General features: G+C 39.2%; 1 protein-coding gene across 1 annotated transcript; it reads right to left on the reverse strand.

Moving 5' to 3' along the window:
* Window positions 1-12,935: 12,935 nt before the first annotated feature.
* LOC113695527 (senescence-specific cysteine protease SAG39-like) lies at window positions 12,936-14,352 on the reverse strand. The gene is made up of 2 exons (XM_027214653.2): window positions 13,832-14,352; window positions 12,936-13,724 (listed from the first exon to the last, which is right to left on the reverse strand). Exons 1-2 carry the CDS (start codon window positions 14,265-14,267, stop codon window positions 13,147-13,149), a joined length of 1,014 nt encoding a protein of 337 aa, XP_027070454.1. The 5' UTR covers window positions 14,268-14,352; the 3' UTR covers window positions 12,936-13,146.
* Window positions 14,353-20,773: the final 6,421 nt, after the last annotated feature.

The raw sequence follows: 20,773 nt of genomic DNA on the forward strand, positions 1-20,773 counted from the left end.
AAGTTGCTAGAGTATTGCTGGAATTTGCTTTTGAGTATTGTTGAAATTCTGTTTTGCCTATTTCTTGAGTATTGGTTGTTGTTCTTGCAAACCCTAAACACCACAACGTAATTTGGGAAAGTTCTTGAGCTTCTTGAACAAATTCTTGAAGTTCTTGGACTACGAAATCTTGTTTTGAACGTTCTTGAACAATAAATCAAGAACTAGGATCTTCTTGGAATTTGCATAACCTTTCATCCGTTTTCTTGAACTTGTTGGTGTGACCTGAATTTGTGTTCCTTGAAGAGCCGAAGCCAAAAAAAAAAAAAAAGAGAACGAAAAAAAAAATGAAGAAGAGAAGGAATCGGCTCTCACACAAAGGAAATCAAGTATCCCAAATCTTGAGTTTCCAATTCTTGATTAGTCTCTAAATCTTGATTGGTTTCCCAAAACTTGAGTCACCAAATCTTGACTGATTTTCAATTCTTGAGTTCCCAATCTTAATTGAATTCCAACGACCCCAAGCGACCTAACCAGACCCCAAACACCCCCAAATCAGTTTCCAAAACCAAACCTAAACTGCCACAAACACCTTAGCCAAACTGCCTTTAAATTCTTGGGTTTCTAAAATCGGTTGAGCTAGTCTTTGCGAGCCGATTTCCCTGAAATTTGAAGACTGACTCATACATTATTTGAGCACTCCAGAAGCACCATTTACCCTCCAAAGTACTGACCAGAAACTCAGCAAAACAACAGCTCAAAAATAAAAAGTTCCAGCTACGGGTAGAGTTTTTCTAAAATTTGTAAAATTCTGTTTTGTGTCATGTTACTTGCTTATAGAGTCATTAATTCTGGAATTTTTGAGAGTTTGAATTGTTTTAAGAACTTCGAGAAGGAAAATTGAGAGTGAGTGTGTTTCCTTGAGTGATACACGAGTGCTTGCAAGGTAGACTACAATACACTTGTTTTGCAGGTTGGACAATATGTCTCAAGAGGGGAACATGCTTGAGCCATCTGAGACCGACGTGTCACTCAAACTGATGCTCCAACCTCTTCAAAAAACAAGCGGAGAGATATGAATTTGCGATGACACAAATATCCAACAGGTTGGTTGCCATTGAGATGCGATGTACCGGAGATACACACCATAGGGTTTCGAGTGTTCAGAGTGCTGATCATGATGCGGATGATGAGGGATATTATTCTAACACCTCCTTTCGATCAAGAAAAAGCCAAAGGGGAACGAGGGAAGGTCGAGACCGACCTAGGAGAACCGATGACAATCTTGGTTCCATCAAGACCAAGATGCCTACCTTTCATGAAAAAAATGATCTTGAAACTTACTTGGATTGGGTTAGGCGAGTTGAGCAAGTGTTTGAAGTCCACAATTACTCTGAAGAGAAAAAGGTGAAACTTGCAGCTATTGAATTTCAAGATTATGCATCTATTTGGTGGGAGCAAGTATGTGCCACAAGGAGGAGAAATAGGGAACAACCGATTGACACTTGGACTGAAATAAAGCAAGTGATGAGGAAACGATTTGTACTCTTCCATTATACCACAGACTTGTACAATCGGCTCCAACGACTCACTCAAGGTTCTAATTCGGTTGATGAGTACCACAAACAAATGGAGGTAGCGATGATAAGGGCCAATGTACAAGAGGATCCGGAAGCAACCATGGCGAGGTTCCTTAATGGATTAAATCCTGAAATTAGGAAGAAGGTTGAGCTTCAAGACCACTTTGAACTTCAACAAATGGTGTCTTATGCAGAGAAGGTGGAAAAGCAAACCTTACCTCTAACGACACCTAGTGGCCGAACCACTACATCCTCTTCCACTCCTTGGAAAAGAAATCAATTGCCAACATCCAATGCTTGGCCAAGGCAAGGTAATAGAGAGAGGAAAAACAAGCGGATGGAACAACCGTCCCATCCGAGTGCAACTTCTTCTAAACCAATCCCGCGGCCGACTCTTCCAGGGGCAAATACATCTACCAACCAGCCAAAGGCATATTTCAAATGCAAAGGAATTGGCCACCACATGGCTCAATGCCCTAACCGAAGCATCATGTACATGAATGAAGAGGGAGTGTGGCAAAGCGAAGGAGAGCAGGAATATGCGGACATGCCACCGTTTGAAGAAGAAGGGAAGGATGATGACATGGATGAGATAGATAAGGACCCCGTAGCACGAACTATGGTGACTATGAGAGTGCTTAATGCACAAGCTCAAGAAGATGACCTCCAACGAACCAACATCTTTCATACAAGATGCAAAATTGGAGATGAGGTATGTCTTATGATCATTGATAGTGGCTCTTGTACTAATTGTGTAGCCGCTGATTTTGTGGAGCAAAACCACATTCCATGGACTTATCACCCTAAACCATATAGATTGTCTTGGTTAAATGATGGGAGGGAAGTCAAGGTGACCAAACAAGCCTTAATTATTTTTTCTATTGGTCGATACAAGGACCAAGTTTTATGTGATTTAATTTCTATGCATGCTAGTCATGTCTTGTTGGGGCGTCCTTGGGAGTATGATAGACAGGCTGATCATATTGGACTTACCAATAAGTATAAGTTCATTATGGACAACCTCAAAATCACTCTTTCACCCTTGACACCTACACAAGTGTATGAAGAACAATTAAATTTAAGAAAAAAGAGAGAGAAAAGGCAACCGAAAGAGGCAAAGAAAAAGCCGAATGAGAGAAAGTAGAGGCCGAGTTGAGTGAAAAAAAAAATTCGAGTGAAAAAAAACTCAGTGAGGCCGAGAGCTTGAAAGTGAAGAAAAGGAGTTTCTATGCAAGTGTGCGTGAGGTAGATAGGGATTTGAATGCACAAAGTCTTCTCATAGTACTTCTGTACAGGGAAGCTGATTATTCTTCTTTTTACACACTAGGCCTAACCGATTCTCTTCCTAGTGCAATCTACTCTCTTTTGCAGGAATTCAAATATGTGTTTCCAGAGGAACTACCGAAAGGATTACCTCCAATTCGAGGCATTGAACATCAAATCGACTTTGTTCCTGGAGCAATTCTACCAAATCGACCAGCCTATAGAGCAAATCCGGAGAAAATAAAGGAAATTCAAAGGCAAGTCGACTTCCTCCTTGAAAAAGAACAGGTTCGTGAATCTCTTAGTCCTTGTGCAGTTCCAGCTATCTTAGTGCCTAAGAAAGAAGGGACTTGGAGAATGTGTATAGATTGTCGTGCAATTAATAAAATTACTGTTAAGTATCGTCATCCTATTCTTAGGTTAGATGATATGTTAGAAGAATTGCATGGAGCAATCATTTTCACTAAAATTGATTTAAGATCTGGTTATCATCAAATAAGGATAAAGGAAGGAGACGAATGGAAAACTACTTTCAAAACAAAGTATGGTCTTTATGAGTGGCTTGTGATGCCTTTTGGCTTAACAAACGCTCCAAGTACTTTGACGAGTTTAGTTTTGTATCAATGCAAGTTTAATTCCGATTTTACACCCGTTGGACTGCAAGTATACAGGTCGTAATTATAGTACAAGATGTGTATCGGGTCGATCCCACGAGGAGCAATTTAAACAAATACTAAGCCCTTGTTCTCTCTATTATTTAGACTTACAATTAATTTTGAGCAGAGAAAGTCTAATGCTGTAATCTACAAATCTGATATACAAATTTAGTTTAACAAATGCTGAATGCAAATAGCGAAATTTCACTTAATGAAGATTCTAGGGATATAGATTCCACTTATGGCATAAACTACACAAATGAATGGATTTACTTCTTGCTATTATTCTTGCTTAACTCGAGATTTATTTCCAAAATTACCAAGTCTCATTTTCATGATGAAATGGCTTAGAGCAATATAGATTTCCCTATTTTCATGGTGAAATACTACTACTACTCCATTTTATTTCATGAAATGCTCAACAATCCACCTAAGTGTATCTCTATTTTCATGAACATACAACTCAAGCTCTACTCATGTGTTTCAATTGTTATTACCAATTCTCATTGAATAATAACACTATAAACATGCTATTGGTGATCAATCAATAACAAGGAATAACAGCTACACAAGTAGACAAGTTAATATAAGATATAACAAGTGTAAATCACATTCAATTAGTATTATTTAGCCATAAGTTTCATCTACTCCCTAGATATAGAAAATTAGCTACTCATGAATGATTTAGCAATCAAACTCACAAGTTTATTAATGCAAAACATCATTAAGTACAAGTATAAGAAAGGTAAAAGAAAGCTTAGCCAATTGAAGGTAAAGCTCTCCAATTCCTGCTATGTTCTTGTACAAGATGGTTCCAAGTGAAAAACCAAATGCTTCTCTAAGAACTCTTAACTAGAGAGAAAACTTGTTGCAAGAAGAAAAACTAGCTACGTATGGTCCTCTGGCTTCTCCCCTGAGTTTCTGCATAAAAGGTGGTAGAAATTCCATTCCTCTCTCTTCATAATTTCCTCCACTTAGATTTGTAAAAAAAAAGAAGTCAATGTTCCTTTTGTCCACACTCATTTGGTCTTCTCTTTTATTGCAGAAGCATGTGCCACCGATTTCTGTCCCTCAAAATAGCTGTAAAAGTTGTGAGAAAGGTAAAGAAAAACGGCTGTGCCACTTGCTGAGGAGAGAGACAGATCCGAGCCTCGGATCCGAGGAGTGATAATGGATCCGAGCTCGGATCATAGGATCCGAGGCCTTCCCATGATGGATCCGAGGTCGGATCGTCCTGACCTCGGATACACTCCGCCAGAAGTACAGACGAGGGGTCGGATCCCTCTTGTACACACGGATCCGAGCTCGGATCCGTGTTAAGCAATATTTCCAGTTTTTCACTTCTTCCCTTTTTCTACATTTTTGCTCCCAATTTCTTGTGTACTTTGTCCTCTGGATGACCCTGACATTTCTTTCAACTTGTACATGAATTTCATACATCAATTACCTTCATAATTTCACAAAATTACGCATTAATCCATTCATTTATCAATTTCTTAACTCTTAAATAATATTTAAGCAATTATCACCAAAAGAGTTCAAATATGGCTTTAATCTTCTCAAAACATACCAAAAATTCATGCCAAATTCGTACAAAATGTACGTTAAATATTCACTTATCATACTTTCATGAGATTAATGAACCATGTTTTAAGGCATTTTCTTGGGAAGTTTGTTGTTGTTTATTTTGATGATATATTGATCTTTAGCAAGTCTTTAGATGAGCATGTTAAGCATTTGTGACTTGTTTTAAGTGCCTTGCGTGAAAATAGGCTATTTGCTAACATGAAAAAATGTGTCTTTTGCACTCCTGAAGTTAACTTTCTTGGATATATTGTTGGTGCAAATGGAATAAGTGTTGATCCCGCCAAGGTAAAGGCCATCCTGGAGTGGCCGACTCCAACCAATGTATCTCAGGTAAAGTCTTTTCATGGTCTTGCAAGTTTCTATAGGAGATTTGTTAAAGACTTTAGTACTATTGCAGCACATTTGAATAAGATAATTAAAAAGAATGTGGGGTTTCAATGGAAAAATGAGCAAGAAGAGTCGTTTAATAAGCTTAAGAATTTGTTAATTTCAGCACCTATTCTTGCTTTGCCTAATTTTGATCTGACGTTTGAAGTTGAATGTGATGCTAGTGGGATTGGCATAGGGGCTGTCTTACATCAAAATAATAGGCCGTTGGCATTTTTCAATGAGAAGTTGAGTGGGGAAGCTCTTAATTACCCTACTTATGATAAAGAATTGTATGCTGTTGTGCGTGCTCTTGAAGTCTGGCAGCATTATCTTATGCCTAAGGAATTTGTGATACATACTGATCATGAATCAATTAAATTCCTTAAGGGGCAGGGTAAGTTGCATAAAAGACATGCGAAATGGATTGCATTTATTGATTCCTTTCCATATATCATTAAGTATAAGAAGGGGAAAGATAATGTCCTTGCGGATGCATTGTCTAGAAGGTATATTTTGATCACTAACATGAGCACTAAGTTACTTGGTTTTGAACACATTAAAGACTTGTATGCACATGATGACGATTTTTCTAATGTGTTTCAAGCTTGTAAACATGCTGCATTTCAAAAGTTCTATAGGCATGAAGGCTTCTTGTTCAAAGAAAATCGGCTATGTATTCCCAACTGTTCACTTAGGGAATTACTTATTAGAGAAGCCCATGGCGGAGGGTTGATGGGACATTTCGGTATTGATAAAACTCTTGACATTTTGCATAAACACTTCTATTGGCCTAAAATGAGGCGTGACATTGCTAATATTTGTGATAAGTGTTTAAAGTGTAAGCAGGCAAAGTCAAGGAGTAACCCTCATGGATTGTATACTCCTCTACCCGTACCTCATGCTCATTGGACAGACTTATCCATGGATTTTGTACTTGGTTTACCAAGATCTTCTAGAGGTATGGATAGTATCTTTGTTGTAGTGGATAGATTTTCTAAAATGACTCATTTTATCCCTTGTAAGAAAACAAATTATGCGCGCCATGTTGCTGATTTATTCTTCAAGGATGTGGTTAGATTGCATGGAGTACCGCGTACTATTGTAAGTGATAGGGATGTGAAATTCTTAAGCTATTTCTGGAAATCACTTTAGGGAAAGTTGGGAACTAAGTTGTTGTTTTCTACTTCTAGTCATCCCCAAACGGATGGTCAGACTAAGGTAACCAATCGAACCCTTGGTGCTTTATTTCGAGCCATTGTTCAAAAGAATTTGAAGAAGCGGGAAGAATGTTTTCCTATTGCCGAGTTTGCATATAACCGAACCACTCATTCTACTACTAATCATTCTCCTTTTGAAATTGTTTATGGGTTTCAACCGCTAACCCCTCTAGATTTATCACCTATTCCTGTTAATGAGAGTTTAAGCACAGATGGTGTCAAAAAGACAGTGGCTGTTCAGACCTTGCATGAGAGAGTTCGAGCTCAAATTGAGAAGAAAAATGCGCAATATACACAACATGCGAATAAGGGTAGAAAATATGTTGTATTCGAACCCGGTGATTGGGTTTGGGTGCACATGAGGAAGGAAAGGTTTCCAGCATCTCGACGGATTAAGTTACATCCAAGAGGAGATGGACCTTTTCATGTACTAGAGAGGATAAACGACAATGCTTACAAATTGGAACCCCCAAGTGAGTATGGCATAAGCGCATCTTTTAATGTGTCTGACCTATCCCCTTTTGACTTTGATACAGACTTTGAAGATTCGAGAACGAATCCTTTCGAGGAGAGAGGGAATGATGCGGATACGGGTGTGCAACAACTTCAATCTTGGGTCAAGGATCCTTTGGTCAACATTGGTGGTCCGATGACAGGATCAAGATCCAAGAAGGTGAAGGAAACTTTATGAGCCTTGATCATTCACCATACAAGCAAGGAGCAAGCTAAGTTTGAATATTTGATGGACCATAAAGTTACCTTGTTCACTTGTACGTTTGAAGTGAAAGAATGATCTCATACTTGTTAGCTTAGTTGGTAGTTGTCTTAAGACTGCCTAGTTTAGTAGTTGTTAGTCGTTGAGTATTTTATTACTTATTGGGCCTTATCGGGAAGCCTTAAAGAGCTGGCTCTTTATGCGGACCAAATTCCTATTCCAGGTTTATGTGGGCCGGATTTGCCCTAGTTTTAGCCTATAAAAGGCACCTATTGTATGAGCGAAAGGAGAGATTATTACAACCAGAAATCGTGAGGAATTTTCCTTCAAGTTCTTAATCGAACTTACTCTTGAATTCTTGAGTTCATAGCTTAGGATTCAAATCAGACTTTATCGATTAACTTGTTCCCTAATCGTGGTGTCGCTTCATCCATCCTTATTTGCTTAAGGTTGCTGATTATGTTTGTGTGTCAGAGATCTTGAGCTCATGAGAACAATCGAGTTCAATTTCTGTTGGGAGAAAAGATCCAACTCTGATAATTACAAGGTTGGGAGGTTCTAGGAGGGTTTTCCCCTAGAGTTGCTCATCACAATTACATTCTATCATTGTATTCAAGATAAAAGTGATATATATATATAATATTTGACATATATTCAATACAATATTATGATATATTAGTACATAAAAAATTTAAACATGTACAATGACTGGAAGGAACCGTATAAAGCACAATTGTATCGAGTCCTTGTCTAGACTTACATACACGTGAGTAACGCGGTATTGATCAAAGTATTTTCTTAGGATAGTCTAGAGAGTCCTTAAGCGCCAACTCTGGTGACGTATATATACGCGATTATTGGTTACTGGAGAATTCCTGGGGAACGCACTGGGGTGAGCATGGATACATTACCATGTATGCTTCTTATCTGATTGCTTAGTAGAGGATTCGTGAGTCTTTAAGTGAACCATCACTTAATGGTCGAGAGTGTGACATGGGAACAACTGGTTTATGATATTCTTTTTTTTTCCAGAAGGAGGGGTATCCGGGTCACGGGGTAAACTGAACCCGACTAATCCCCCGACCCGAGAGGAGAGGCCCCGTTCCCTCGAGCACATTAATCCTGGGACTCAATCCCTGGTGGGGGAGATGGACAACGACTGCTTAGGAGCTGTCGTGACCAAATGAGCTGCCCAGGAGGGGCAACTGGTTTATGATATTCAATAAGAGGAAATATACATAACAGAGCATATCCTGCTTTTACAATAGATCTATATATAGAGAACAAAAAATATATATAACAACATCTGCTAATTGTTTTTGCCACTTAAAAGTCAATTCCTTAGATGAAAAAAGACATGTGAACTAAATGGCTACGGATATTTCAACAAATTTGATAGGAAAAGGATGACAAAATATCAATGTCCACCAGAGCTGAGGAATGTATAATCAGTTAATTAAAGTTTATGAGGTTGATCCCGATGGCATGTCGACCAGGCCACAAAGACTAAAATGCAAGTACCTCTTAAACTATACTATTTTTTTGGTATGAAAATTTGAGGTACAAGAACTCATTAGACTTTTAGCATTTTCACATGATAAACCTCAAAAAGGGGGAATGTATAAAGTTAAAAGTGGAGTGCATAATTCATTGCCAAAAATGAATTACAAGTTCACGCAAATATCACTAATTCTTCCTTTCCAGTTAGACTGGTAATATTTCTTTTCTCAGCATATATGGGCAGCACAAAAAAAAAAAGACTATTCCTCCAAAAAAAATAATAAATAAAGAAGAAGATTATACTTCGCTAAAGAGACCAAACATCATTTATTCTGGGAAAAACAAGAAACAATACATGTTGAGCTGATAAAGGCTATATGAGACACGTAATAAAAGGCACTGCATCACAAGATGCTAGTTTCATGCTTATAACATCAGACCGTGATATATAGAAAAATGCAGGATGTTGTTGGGCATTTTCAGCTGTTGCAGCTTTAGAAGGGATTCACCCGCTCAAAACTGGTAAATTGATCTCATTGTCTGAGCAAGAGCTAGTGGATTGTGACACTGCTGGTGAAGATCAAGGCTGCAATGGAGGTCTCATGGATGATGCATTTACCTTCATAATTAAAAACAACGGTCTCACTACTGAAGCCAATTATCCATATCAAGCTGTCGATGGAACTTGCAATACTAACAAAGAAGCTAGCTCCGCTGCCAAAATCACTGGATATGAAGATGTCCCTGCAAACAATGAGGCTGCACTTTGAAGGCTGTAGCCAACCAACCTGTATCAGTTGCCATTGATGCTAGTGGCTCTGCCTTCCAATTCTATTCAAGCGGCGTTTTCACCGGGGATTGTGGAACTGAACTAGACCATGGTGTGACACCAGTTGGATATGGTACAAGCTCTGATGGAACCAAATATTGGTTGGTCAAGAATTGTTGGGGAACTAGCTGGGGTGAGAGTGGATACATCCTGATGCAGAGAGACATTGAAGCCAAAGAAGGTCTCTGTGGCATTGCCATGCAAGCTTCTTACCCTACTGCCTAAGATCAAGGTTGTGTCTGCTGTGTCTGTGTATACGAATGTTTTGCGCGTTTCTCATATTATTGTTGCAATCTTTATCATTATGTCAATCATATATGTTGTGACATCTAACTAGCCAAAAAAATGAAACAACACAAAGGAATTTGGAACTCCAGAAGGAAGGATTAATTTGGAACTTGGAAGAAATGTTTCAGTTATGTCTCCTTTTGGGCTTTTGGTTGCATGTCGTTTTCCTAATTCCTTTTGGAGCTTAAGGTAGGTGGGCGATAAATTGGATGAAAAAGGATTTTTTATGTACTTTTTTCTGTCCCTTGCCATGTTAAATGGTATTGAAATAGATTCCATCAAGAATCTTTTTTCTTTTTAAATTTTTTCCATTTGCTCCAAGTGTTCTAAACTTTGGAAAGGAGGGGGGGTGTTCCCCATTGGACTAAAACTTGATTTAGATATAACGAAGCTTCAGGAATTTTCTCCTTTTCCGCTGTTATAATGTCAAGATCAGAGTTATTTTCCTTGCCGTATTTGTCTGTTTGACGTAATTTACATGAAAGATAATGTTAAATGATAATTACCAATGATAATGGTTAAAATAATTTTTAAACCAAAGAGACCTTGGTCTAATGACCAAAGAGACCTTGGTTAATTCTCTAACAATTAAGGTCTTCGGTTCAAATCCCTCTATTTCCTTCATACTTTATAAACCTCACCTTCTTGCTAATTATTTTATAAGGTAGGGAAAAATTCAAAAACATATTTGTTTTAAAGAGTAGGATTACGTTTGATAAAATTGAAATCTGAATCCATTAAATGATCCTTCTTGGTAATTTTTTTAAGGGAGGGAAAAATTCAAGAACATATTAGTTAAAGTGTAAGGGTGTGTTTGATAAAACTGGAATCTGAATCTATTAAGTTACTGGATTGTTAAGTGCTAAATTTGATATATTGGAGTATATATTACATTAAATGATAAAGTAAATAACTTATCACTTATTGTTTAGAGCAAATTTTGGTTAGAAAATTCAGTACTATTTAATTAATTCATGTGTTTTTTTATTATCAAATGCATCGATCTAAACATGTTAAGATCTGAATCCATTAAATTTAAGTGATGAATTGCATTATCAAATAGGGCCTAAGTTTTTTATACATTGTTAGTGAATGTGTGTGTGTGTGTGTGTATATATATTAGTTTCACCCTTCTTGCTACTTGATCTCAAGGTAGGGAAAAATTAAAGAACATATTATAGTTAAAGAGTAAGTTTTCTATACATTGTCAGTGTATAATTTTTTTCATGCTAGCATATTCACCCTTCTTGCTAATTTTTTTTTTCAAGGCAAGGAAAACTTCAAGAACATATTAGTTAAAAAGTAAGTTTTTGATACATTGTTAGTGTACAATTTTTTTCATACTAGCAAATTTTAAACATGCCATATAACACGAATTCAAATTTGAAATTCAATAATGCACATGTGTTGATACATCTATAGCTGTTATTATTAAAAAAAAATCACTGCACTATCAGTGTATAAAAAATGAATCCTTAGTTGAAGTACAACTATGCTAACAAAATAAACCAAAGCTTTGGAGATTTTTATCTAATTTCTTATTGTTTTATTAGTGTCAAGTTTTGGATAGTTTTCTATCTAAGTTGAGAAGTTTTTTAGGTATTTATTTATGTGGTTGTACTCTTAAGCACCAACTCTAGTGGCTTATGTAGAGAGGGGCCCGTACGGTTCAGGACTAGTGCGATTCAATTTAGTTGTTGTACTTTTTACATTATTTGGTATACAATTACATTATATCATTGTATTCAAGATAAAAGTGATATATATAAATAAAATATTTGACATATATTCAATACAATATTATGATACATTAGTACATAAAAAATTTAAACATGTACAATGACTGGATGGAACCGTATAAAGCACAATTGTATCGAGTCCTTGTCTAGACTTACATACACGTGAGTAACGCGGTATTGATCAAAGGATTTTCTTAGGATAGTCTAGAGAGTCCTTAAGCGCCAACTCTGGTGACGTATATATACGCGATTATTGGTTACTTGAGAATTCCTGGGGAACGCACTGGGGTGAGCATGGATACATTACCATGTATGCTTCTTATCCGATTGCTTAGTAGAGGATTCGTGAGTCTTTAAGTGAACCATCACTTAGTGGTCGAGAGTGTGACATGGGAACAACTGCTTTATGATATTCTTTTTTTTTTCTTTTTTTTTTCCAGACGGAGGGGTATCCGGGTCACCGGGTAAACCGAACCCGACTAATCCCCCCGACTCGAGAGGAGAGGCCCCGTCCCCTCGAACACGTTAACCCTGGGACTCGATCTCTGGTGGGGGAGATGGACAACGACTGCTTAGAAGCTGTCGTGACTAAACGAGCTGCCCAGGAGGGGCAACTGGTTTATGATATTCAATAAGAGGAAATATACATAGCAGAGCATATCCTGCTTTTACAATAGATCTATATATAGAGAATAAAAAATATATATAACAGCATCTGCTAATTGTTTTTGCCACTTAAAAGTCAATTCCTTAGATGAAAAAAGACGTGAACTAAATGGCTACGGATATTTCAACAAATTTGATAGGAAAAGGATGACAAAATATCAATGTCCACCAGAGCTGAGGAATGTATAATCAGTTAATTAAAGTTTATGAGGTTGATCCCGATGGCATGTCGACCAGGCCACAAAGAAAAAATGCAAGTACCTCTTGAACTATACTATTTTTTTGGTATGAAAATTTGAGGTACTAGAACTCATTAAACTTTTAGCATTTTCACATGATAAACCTCAAAAAGGGGGAATGTATAAAGTTAAAAGTGGAGTGCATAATTCATTACCAAAAATGAATTACAAGTTCACGCAAATATTACTAATTCTTCCTTTCCAGTTAGACTGGTAATATTTCTTTTCTCAGCATATATGGGCGCGCAGCACAAAAAAAAAAGACTATTCCTCCAAAAAAAAATAATAAATAAAGAAGAAGATCATACTTCACTAAAGAGACCAAACATCATTTATTCTGGCAAAAACAAGAAACAATACATGTTGAGCTGATAAAGGCTATATGAGATACGTAATAAAAGGCACTGCATCACAAGATGCTAGTTTCATGCTTATAACATCAGACCGTGATATATAGAAAAAGCAGAATTGCTTTCTAATTAATGAAGCACCAGCAATTATTTCAACATTTAAACTATTCTAAGCAGTGGGATAAGAAGCCTGGCTGGCGATGCCACAAAGGCCTTCTGGAGCACCAGTGTCTCTCTGAAGGCGCATGTACCCATCCTCACCCCAGCTAGTTCCCCAGGAATTCTTAGCCAACCAATACTTGGTTCCATCCTCACTTGTACCGTATCCAACTAGTGTCACGGCATGGTCCAAGTTATTCCCACAATCGCCGGAGAAAACGCCGCTTTTATAGTTTTTGAAGTCCATGCCGCTGCCTTCAATGCCAACTGATACGGGTTGTTTAGACACGGCCTGCAGAAGAGCATCCTCGTTATTCTGAGGGACATCTTCATAACCTGTGATCTGGACAGCTCCTTGGTCGTTATTGCAAGTGCCATCAGCTCCTTGATATGGGTACTCGGATTCAGTGGCGATGCCATTGCTAGCAATGAAATTAAATGCACTATCCATGCGACCTCCACTGCAGCCATGATTACTACTAGTATCACAGTCAACAAGCTGTTGCTCAGACAGCGAGATTAGCTCACCGGCTTTGAGTTTATGAATTCCTTCTACGGCTGCAACAGTTGAAAAAGCCCAACAACATCCTGCATTTTCATTATCCAAAAGGGTTTTTCATCCTGATTAGCCCAACTTCATATAGACATTTTGGCATGGAAAGCATATACTAATGATGGTCAAATATCAGACTTACCACAAGCTGCCTGGTCCTTGACTCCAGTGACAGCACCTTTCTGTCTCCAGTTCATGGAAGGCGGAGCGTCACTGACATCTGCATACCTGAATGAAGTTCCTTGAGATACGTCTTTCCTTGGTTTGTAGTTGTACCCAGTGCTGGCTGATAGGAACTCTTCGTTTGTCAGGTCAGAAAATCGGTTAATGCCCAGCACGTAAGACTTGTTCCCAGCCTTGTTGAAGGCCTCAATGTACTCCACAGTTTCCTTGAAAATCTTGAATCGCTTTGCCTTCTCTGCCTCATCCTTGTAAACCCGTCCGTGTTCAACCATCCACTGCTCGTGCTTTTCAGTCAATGAGGCTTCATGCAAGCTCCGGGCCGTAGCCTGAGAAGCCAACATCGCCAGCAGTAAGAATGCGGCAGTAATCAGCATAGAATTGAATGTCCAAGCCATTGTTTGATTAAGAGCTCAAAGAAACAAGTGAATGAAAGAATCTGAAAGTATAAAGCCAATAAATTATGGTGCGAAAGATGTTAATGGGAAGCCACACTGCTTCCATTCAGAATACCACCTAGCTATTTATAGATTTCAGTTCGGAAAGCTAAGTTAATTATGACTGAATTTCCATCGTTTTGGTCCTAGAAACTCTGGGAAAATTATGCCCAAGATTGACCGGCAATCAGAAGATCGGTTGGCATGCGTGAGCGTTGGTTTTGGGGCAGACGTAGGAAGTATTTGTCTAAGCAGAAGAATATATTGAACTAAAAGTCGACCGATCCAGAAGAACGTTAAAAAAAGGGCAGTTCATCTTTCTGGCTAAATTAATGAAGCATTATGACAGATATATTAACTAAAATTAGGCACTGGAACTTAACAAACTGTTTAACAGTGATATTTTGATTAAACCATCCATCTTTTAAGTTTTCTATGGACTAATTGCATTTTACACCTATGATTGATTCTCAATTTGCATCCTCATTTCGATCTTGGACACATTCTTGCATATACTTTCAGGGTGATCATATTTTAGTTAACATTGTTAAAAAGAATTATAGAATTTATTTCGTATGCATTACGCACTGAATAGTCACTTGATCAAATTTCACTTTGTACCCCTAACTCATTATTTAAATTCACGTTGCAACTTTAAACTGGACACATTGCGCTCCCATTCTATTTTTTGTAATGTGCTGCTATACATCCCAGTATAGATAGTGGTGCATCAGCACATCCCAGAATCACTTTAGTTTAGCTGGTGAATCACTTTAGTTGGTGATCATTGAAGGGAAACTAAACTAAATAAAAGCATGTGCAGATAGGCCTTGATGTAACTTAGTCAAAATTTTTAGCAATGGTTAGGTCAAATTGAAATAATTACCAGAAATAACCTAAGAAAAGTAAGCATAACAATTGCAGATTTCTCAATTAATTCTCTGCTATCAGGCATTGCTCGAATTTATAGATCAGAAGATAATCTTCCGGTTTGCCTATAAAGACACAAGACCTCAGGTAAACGTAGCGCGTAACCAAGAAGATTTCGCCATTGGAGATCATTCTTCCGTCCCAGTGGGAACCTGCAAGTTCTCCACTATTGGTATCTAGAACTGAAGAAATTGGCGGCTGCTGTAAATATCGTGACATCAGTGTGAAACAAGAAATGCCATCGAAGTCTACGCAGCAAGTTGACAGGTGCCGAACCTGCACAATAATAAATACCTACTCAAGAAAATTACAAATTTTGTATATAGCGGTGAGTAGAATCGAATCCACAGGGAGCAGGTAGGAAATTATTTCTTTCCAAATCAGTAGAACAGAATTGGGGGATTTTCAATGGGAAGCACACAAATAAAATAAAATAAAACAAACAAAATTCAAAACTAACTCGCAAAGCACAATTCACTGAAAATAGCAATTAACAAAAGTTCTACCCAAAGGATCAACTGCTCAGGCACGGTCCAATTAAATGCTCATCGATGCAAAGATATTTCACCCATTTATCACTAGGTTGGTTATAGCCATCAATAAGGTCTGACAACCAGCTCTTCCTTACTTTTTCGACAGTCAAGGTACGACCATTGACTGCTTCTCTAACCAGATAACAACCCTAGGTACGACCGTAGGAATTTAATTACCCAATTGCATTAAAGCTAGAAGAACCCAACCCTAACCAATAAACACGCTAAGAGGGTTTATTTAAATTAGATCTTGCGTTTCCCCATCATAAAGCCAATTATGGTGGTTACCACGGGGCGCTAACTAAATGAACAATTACGGATTCTATTTAATTAACGTGGCAGTAGGCTATTAAATTAAATCAAATACCCGGCCGTTGATATTCAATTAATCAAATACCCATGAACAATTAATTCAGGAAACGCACGAATAGCAATTAATTGGAGGAAATAATGAAGATTCGGTTAGATCTCACAGATATGATGGACCGCGCCTTTGCGTCAACCTTTGGGTAGAGGAGGAAATTAGCCGCTTCTCATCGTGTCAATCCCGCGTGATTTAGTTGAGTACATTCAATTGATTTCCGAAGAATTGGAAAAACACAAGAGGAATCTCACGGAATTTAGAAGAGTCAAAAGCAAACAGTGAAAAAGGGTTTCCGTTGTACAGAGCCCAGATGCAATCCGCAGAAATATTCAATGTCTGGCCGCTAGCCGCAGGCGAAACAAAGGTAAAAAAGAAAGAAACAGGAAAAAGCGTCTGACAAAAAGTAGAAAAGGAGAATTAAAAGCTCAGGTCTTGATTCTTTGTGAATCCTGCTTTATAGCCGCCGCCCACAAGTAAGAGTCAAAGAAGGAGACGTCTGGTGCAAAGCCTAGTGTTGTCTCCAGAGTTCTGATCCCACGTTCCGGGTTCACGTGGACCACGGTCCGTCTTTCGGTTTCGTCCACCTTCCAAGGCGTGGCCACGCCTTGGAACGGTAAGTCTTCTGGAAATTCATCCCGCAAGATCATTTTTCATGCCTACCACCTACAATTCACACAAGTATCGAATATGAGTGAAATTCCAATTCTTAGTACCGTGAATAGCCAAAATTAGGACAAGATAGTAGTGCAAAATACGCCAAATAACCGTTCTATCAAATCTCCCCACACCTAGACAATGCTTGCCCTCAAGCATTTCGGAGCTCAGAAGTACAACCAAGAGAGCAGAGGTCATGTAATAGTCTATACTAACACAAGCATCTAGGGTCCCTGACAATATCACCAAAAGTAGAACACACCGGACATGTTGTAATTCAAAGAGTATATACGAATACTAGGAACGCTCAATTCAACATCACGGAATGCCATTACCATAGGCTTGCACATTTATCACATCTCCACCCCTTAAAAGTAAACTAAACACATAAATCAAAGGGACTTTAATAGGGTTGTAATGGGGTTTCGGGTGAAAGGCGGGTTAAGAAGGTGTAGAAATGGGGTAAAGTATCAAGAGAATGTCCGAAACTCACCAATAACCACAGTGCTTTATCGGAGGGGTTTCACAAACAAGGCAGTTTTCATTTGCTGTGCCCATTGTGCAAGTGCCCCCAATTTTTTCTCTGTCTATCTCTTTTTTTTTTTTTTTTTTTTTTTTTTTTTTTTTTGAATAATGCTCGCAAGGCGTGGGCACGCCTTGTAGCCCATAGCCCTCTGGTCACGAGGTCCCTTCATCAAATCTCCTCTCTTTTTTTTTTGTTTTTGTTTTTGTTTTTGTTTTTTTTTTTTCAAGGGACAGTCCTGTAAGGCGTGGGCACGCCCTGTAAGCCAAAGTCCTCTGGTCAGTGGCTTTTTTTCCAATTTTCCCTCCTTTATACAAAGATAGCATCATATAGCTCCTAATCTATCAGCACTTTCAACCCCAAATTCGTTTGCTTTGCGCAAATGATGGATTTCAGACATCCCTTGACAACACAGGGATGAACAAGAAAGTTTAAAGAGGTCTTGGGTTAACAAACACGGATATCAACCAGAAACGAAGGACAGAAGCTCAAGTTAGTTCACTATTGGGATATAAAATGAGGGCTTGATTTTTTAGATAGCTGAAGAGGGTTAAATCCTAAATGCCCTTATCATTTCAAATGCACTCAATTCATCAAAATGCGGTCTTGACATGTACAAAATAGCAAATTCTAGAATGTTCATACCATGTGCGATACCCACTCAATCAAACAAAATAGAGCAAACAAGAATAATATGCTCAAGTAAGGCTCAAAAGCTCCCCAAAAGTTACAAAAATGGGTAAATTCCAGCATACTCAACATTCAATGACATTGCCAAGGGAAACAAAATGCACAGCCATCATATACGATCACATACCCACTCACTTTGATTATGTCATTCATCACAGCAACATACCCCAACACAAACAAGCATAAAAATAACCAAAAAGACGACTAACTACAATGCTTTTTTTTTCTTTTAATTTTTTTTTTTTTTTTTGAAAGAGTAACAAAGCAAAAAGAACTAATGACAAAGAACTAATGGAAAAGTACTAACGGAAAAGAACTAATGGAAACCACTCCCCCCACACCTAAGACCTACATTGTCCGCAATGTAACCTGGAAAAATAATTTGCAAGGCTAGAGGGAGCGAGAACTTCCCTGACTACTGAAAAGGTGCGACTGGAGCCTAAGGAGGCGGCGGATGCGGCGGCTGGAAGCCAATATGAGCATAGAAAGCCGTTTGATTCTCTGCCTGAATACGGACGAAAACCTGGAGCGCCGTAAAACGGCCATCTATCCTTGACAGTTGGGTGTTAAGCTCAGAGACAGCCAACCAACCACCAAGAAACAGATAGGAGACCACAGTCCACCGAAATTACTAAGTATTCAGCAGCTCACAGCAAAAGGGGACACAATTACCCCACCAAACAACAACCAGACAACAAACACCAACCAATGTCCCACTGCTGTCAAGTAGCCGACAACAATAAAGAAGACCGAACCAACTTCTCCCAAATCAAGAAATCAGTCACTAAGAGGCAACAATCAGTGAGCTACCAACCATGTGTTCCAAATAACAAATTCACTAGAGCCCACAAATTTCTCAAGTATATAATCACAGGGAAGCAGATATAAGGTCTCTCCCACTGGTGTCACGTGGCCGACAATAAAGAAAATAGGTTCAACACAGCACAAATTGCAATGAAAGTTGATAATAGTCAACAATTAGTGAGACACGGACCACAAATACCAACTAACAGATTCACCAGACCCCACAGACAATCAATGGAAAGCAGATATAATCCCCCGTCAGACAATCCATCAAATAGCCCAATCACAAAGCAAAATTTCAACAATAAAAGCTCCAAGACCTCAGTGTCCAATGCACAAGAGAGAGGCAGGGGTACCACTACTACGCTCAGTGCTCAGTCAAGTTGAATTGGACTGGGCAGTGCCACACGGCTGTTCGGGCGGTGAAGGCTGGCTGCGGCGCGCGATGGAGACTGCAGGTGGCTGCGCGCAGAGCTGGGGCTGGCGAGGCAGTGCTGCTGGTGTCGCGCGCTGCTGGTGCTGGGCTGCGCAAGGGAGAAGCTCGTGCGCTGGGTCGCGCGCTGCCGGGCTGAGGCGCGAGGGGGTGAAGGGAGCAGGGGCGCGCGAAGGCTGCGCGAATTGCTCGCTCGCGCTGGTGGCCGCGCGCTGGAGTTGCTTGGCCGTGGGTGACCCACAGATCTGGTGGGTCGCGCGAGCGGCGGCGGACTGCTGGAGAGGCGTTGTGGAGCGCGCGCGATGGGCTGGGCAGCGCGCAGGGCGGCGGAGGGCGGCGGACAGCGATGGCAAGCGGCGGCGACGGCGGTGCGAGGTGGGCGGCGAAGGCTCGACCAAAACAAAGAGGAGAAGTCTGGAAACGTAGGCAATAAAAATTGGAAGAAGATTGTCCAAGACTAGTCAAAGAAGATAGAAAAGTGAGGGGAGTAGGGTCTTGGTCAAAGTTTTTTTTTTTTTTTTTTTTTTTGACTTTTTCGCTATCGGAGGGGTTGGAAGGCGTGGGCACGCCTTGGAGAGCATACTCTTCTGCCCACAACATCCAAATGATGTCCAAACGAACTCTCTTTTTTTTTTTTTTTTTTTTGCAAGGCGTGGGCACGCCTTGGAACCCCTACTCTTCTGTCCAACACCATAAAAACCATCAAAACATTAAAATAAAACTGAGAAATCATAAAGTAAGGAAAAATGATCACAACTAATATTGTAATTCTTGGGTTGCCTCCCAAGCAGCGCCTTTCTTTAATGTCTTTGGCTAGACATAGCACCACTCTTTAGTCTGGATGTAATTGAATTTTCCTTGTAATTGGTGGCCCTCCTCCAGGATCCACATGGCCATTGAGTGCAACTTTTTTCCTAAATTTCCTCTCCATTTTTACCTCATGAATTGCTTTCATCCTATAGGACTTGTTCGCAGCAACCTTGAATTTACCCCTATAAGCAAACTTAGAAAATTCTTGCACAGAGGGATTAGTGGTATACATAGCGAACACAGAATGAGAGTTAACAGGATGTTTCATTGTATCAAAAATACTAAAGTGGACTATTTCTCCATCAAATTCCATCGTGAGAGTACCCTTACTAACATCAATTTTAGTCTGGGCAGTACTCAAAAATGGTCTTCCTAATATAATGGGTGATGGATTTGGGGCACTTCTATCATCCATGTAAAGCACATAAAAATCAGCAGGAAAAATTAATCCATCTACTTGCACTAAAACATCCTCAACTATCCCATCCGGATAAGCACATGTACGATCAGCCAATTGAATTATTATCCCCGTTTCTTTTAAAGGTCCTAAATTTAGGGAATCATAGATTGATTTAGGCATCACATTAATAGAAGCTCCTAAATCTATCATGGCATTTTTGATACTAGAATGACCAATCTTACAGGGGATAGCAAACATACCTGGATCTCCGCATTTGGGTGGGAGTTTCCTCTGAAGTACAGCTGATACATTCTCTCCCACCATCA

This window comes from Coffea arabica, chromosome 6e (assembly GCF_036785885.1).
Source record: "Coffea arabica cultivar ET-39 chromosome 6e, Coffea Arabica ET-39 HiFi, whole genome shotgun sequence".
Taxonomy (NCBI): Eukaryota; Viridiplantae; Streptophyta; class Magnoliopsida; order Gentianales; family Rubiaceae; genus Coffea; species Coffea arabica.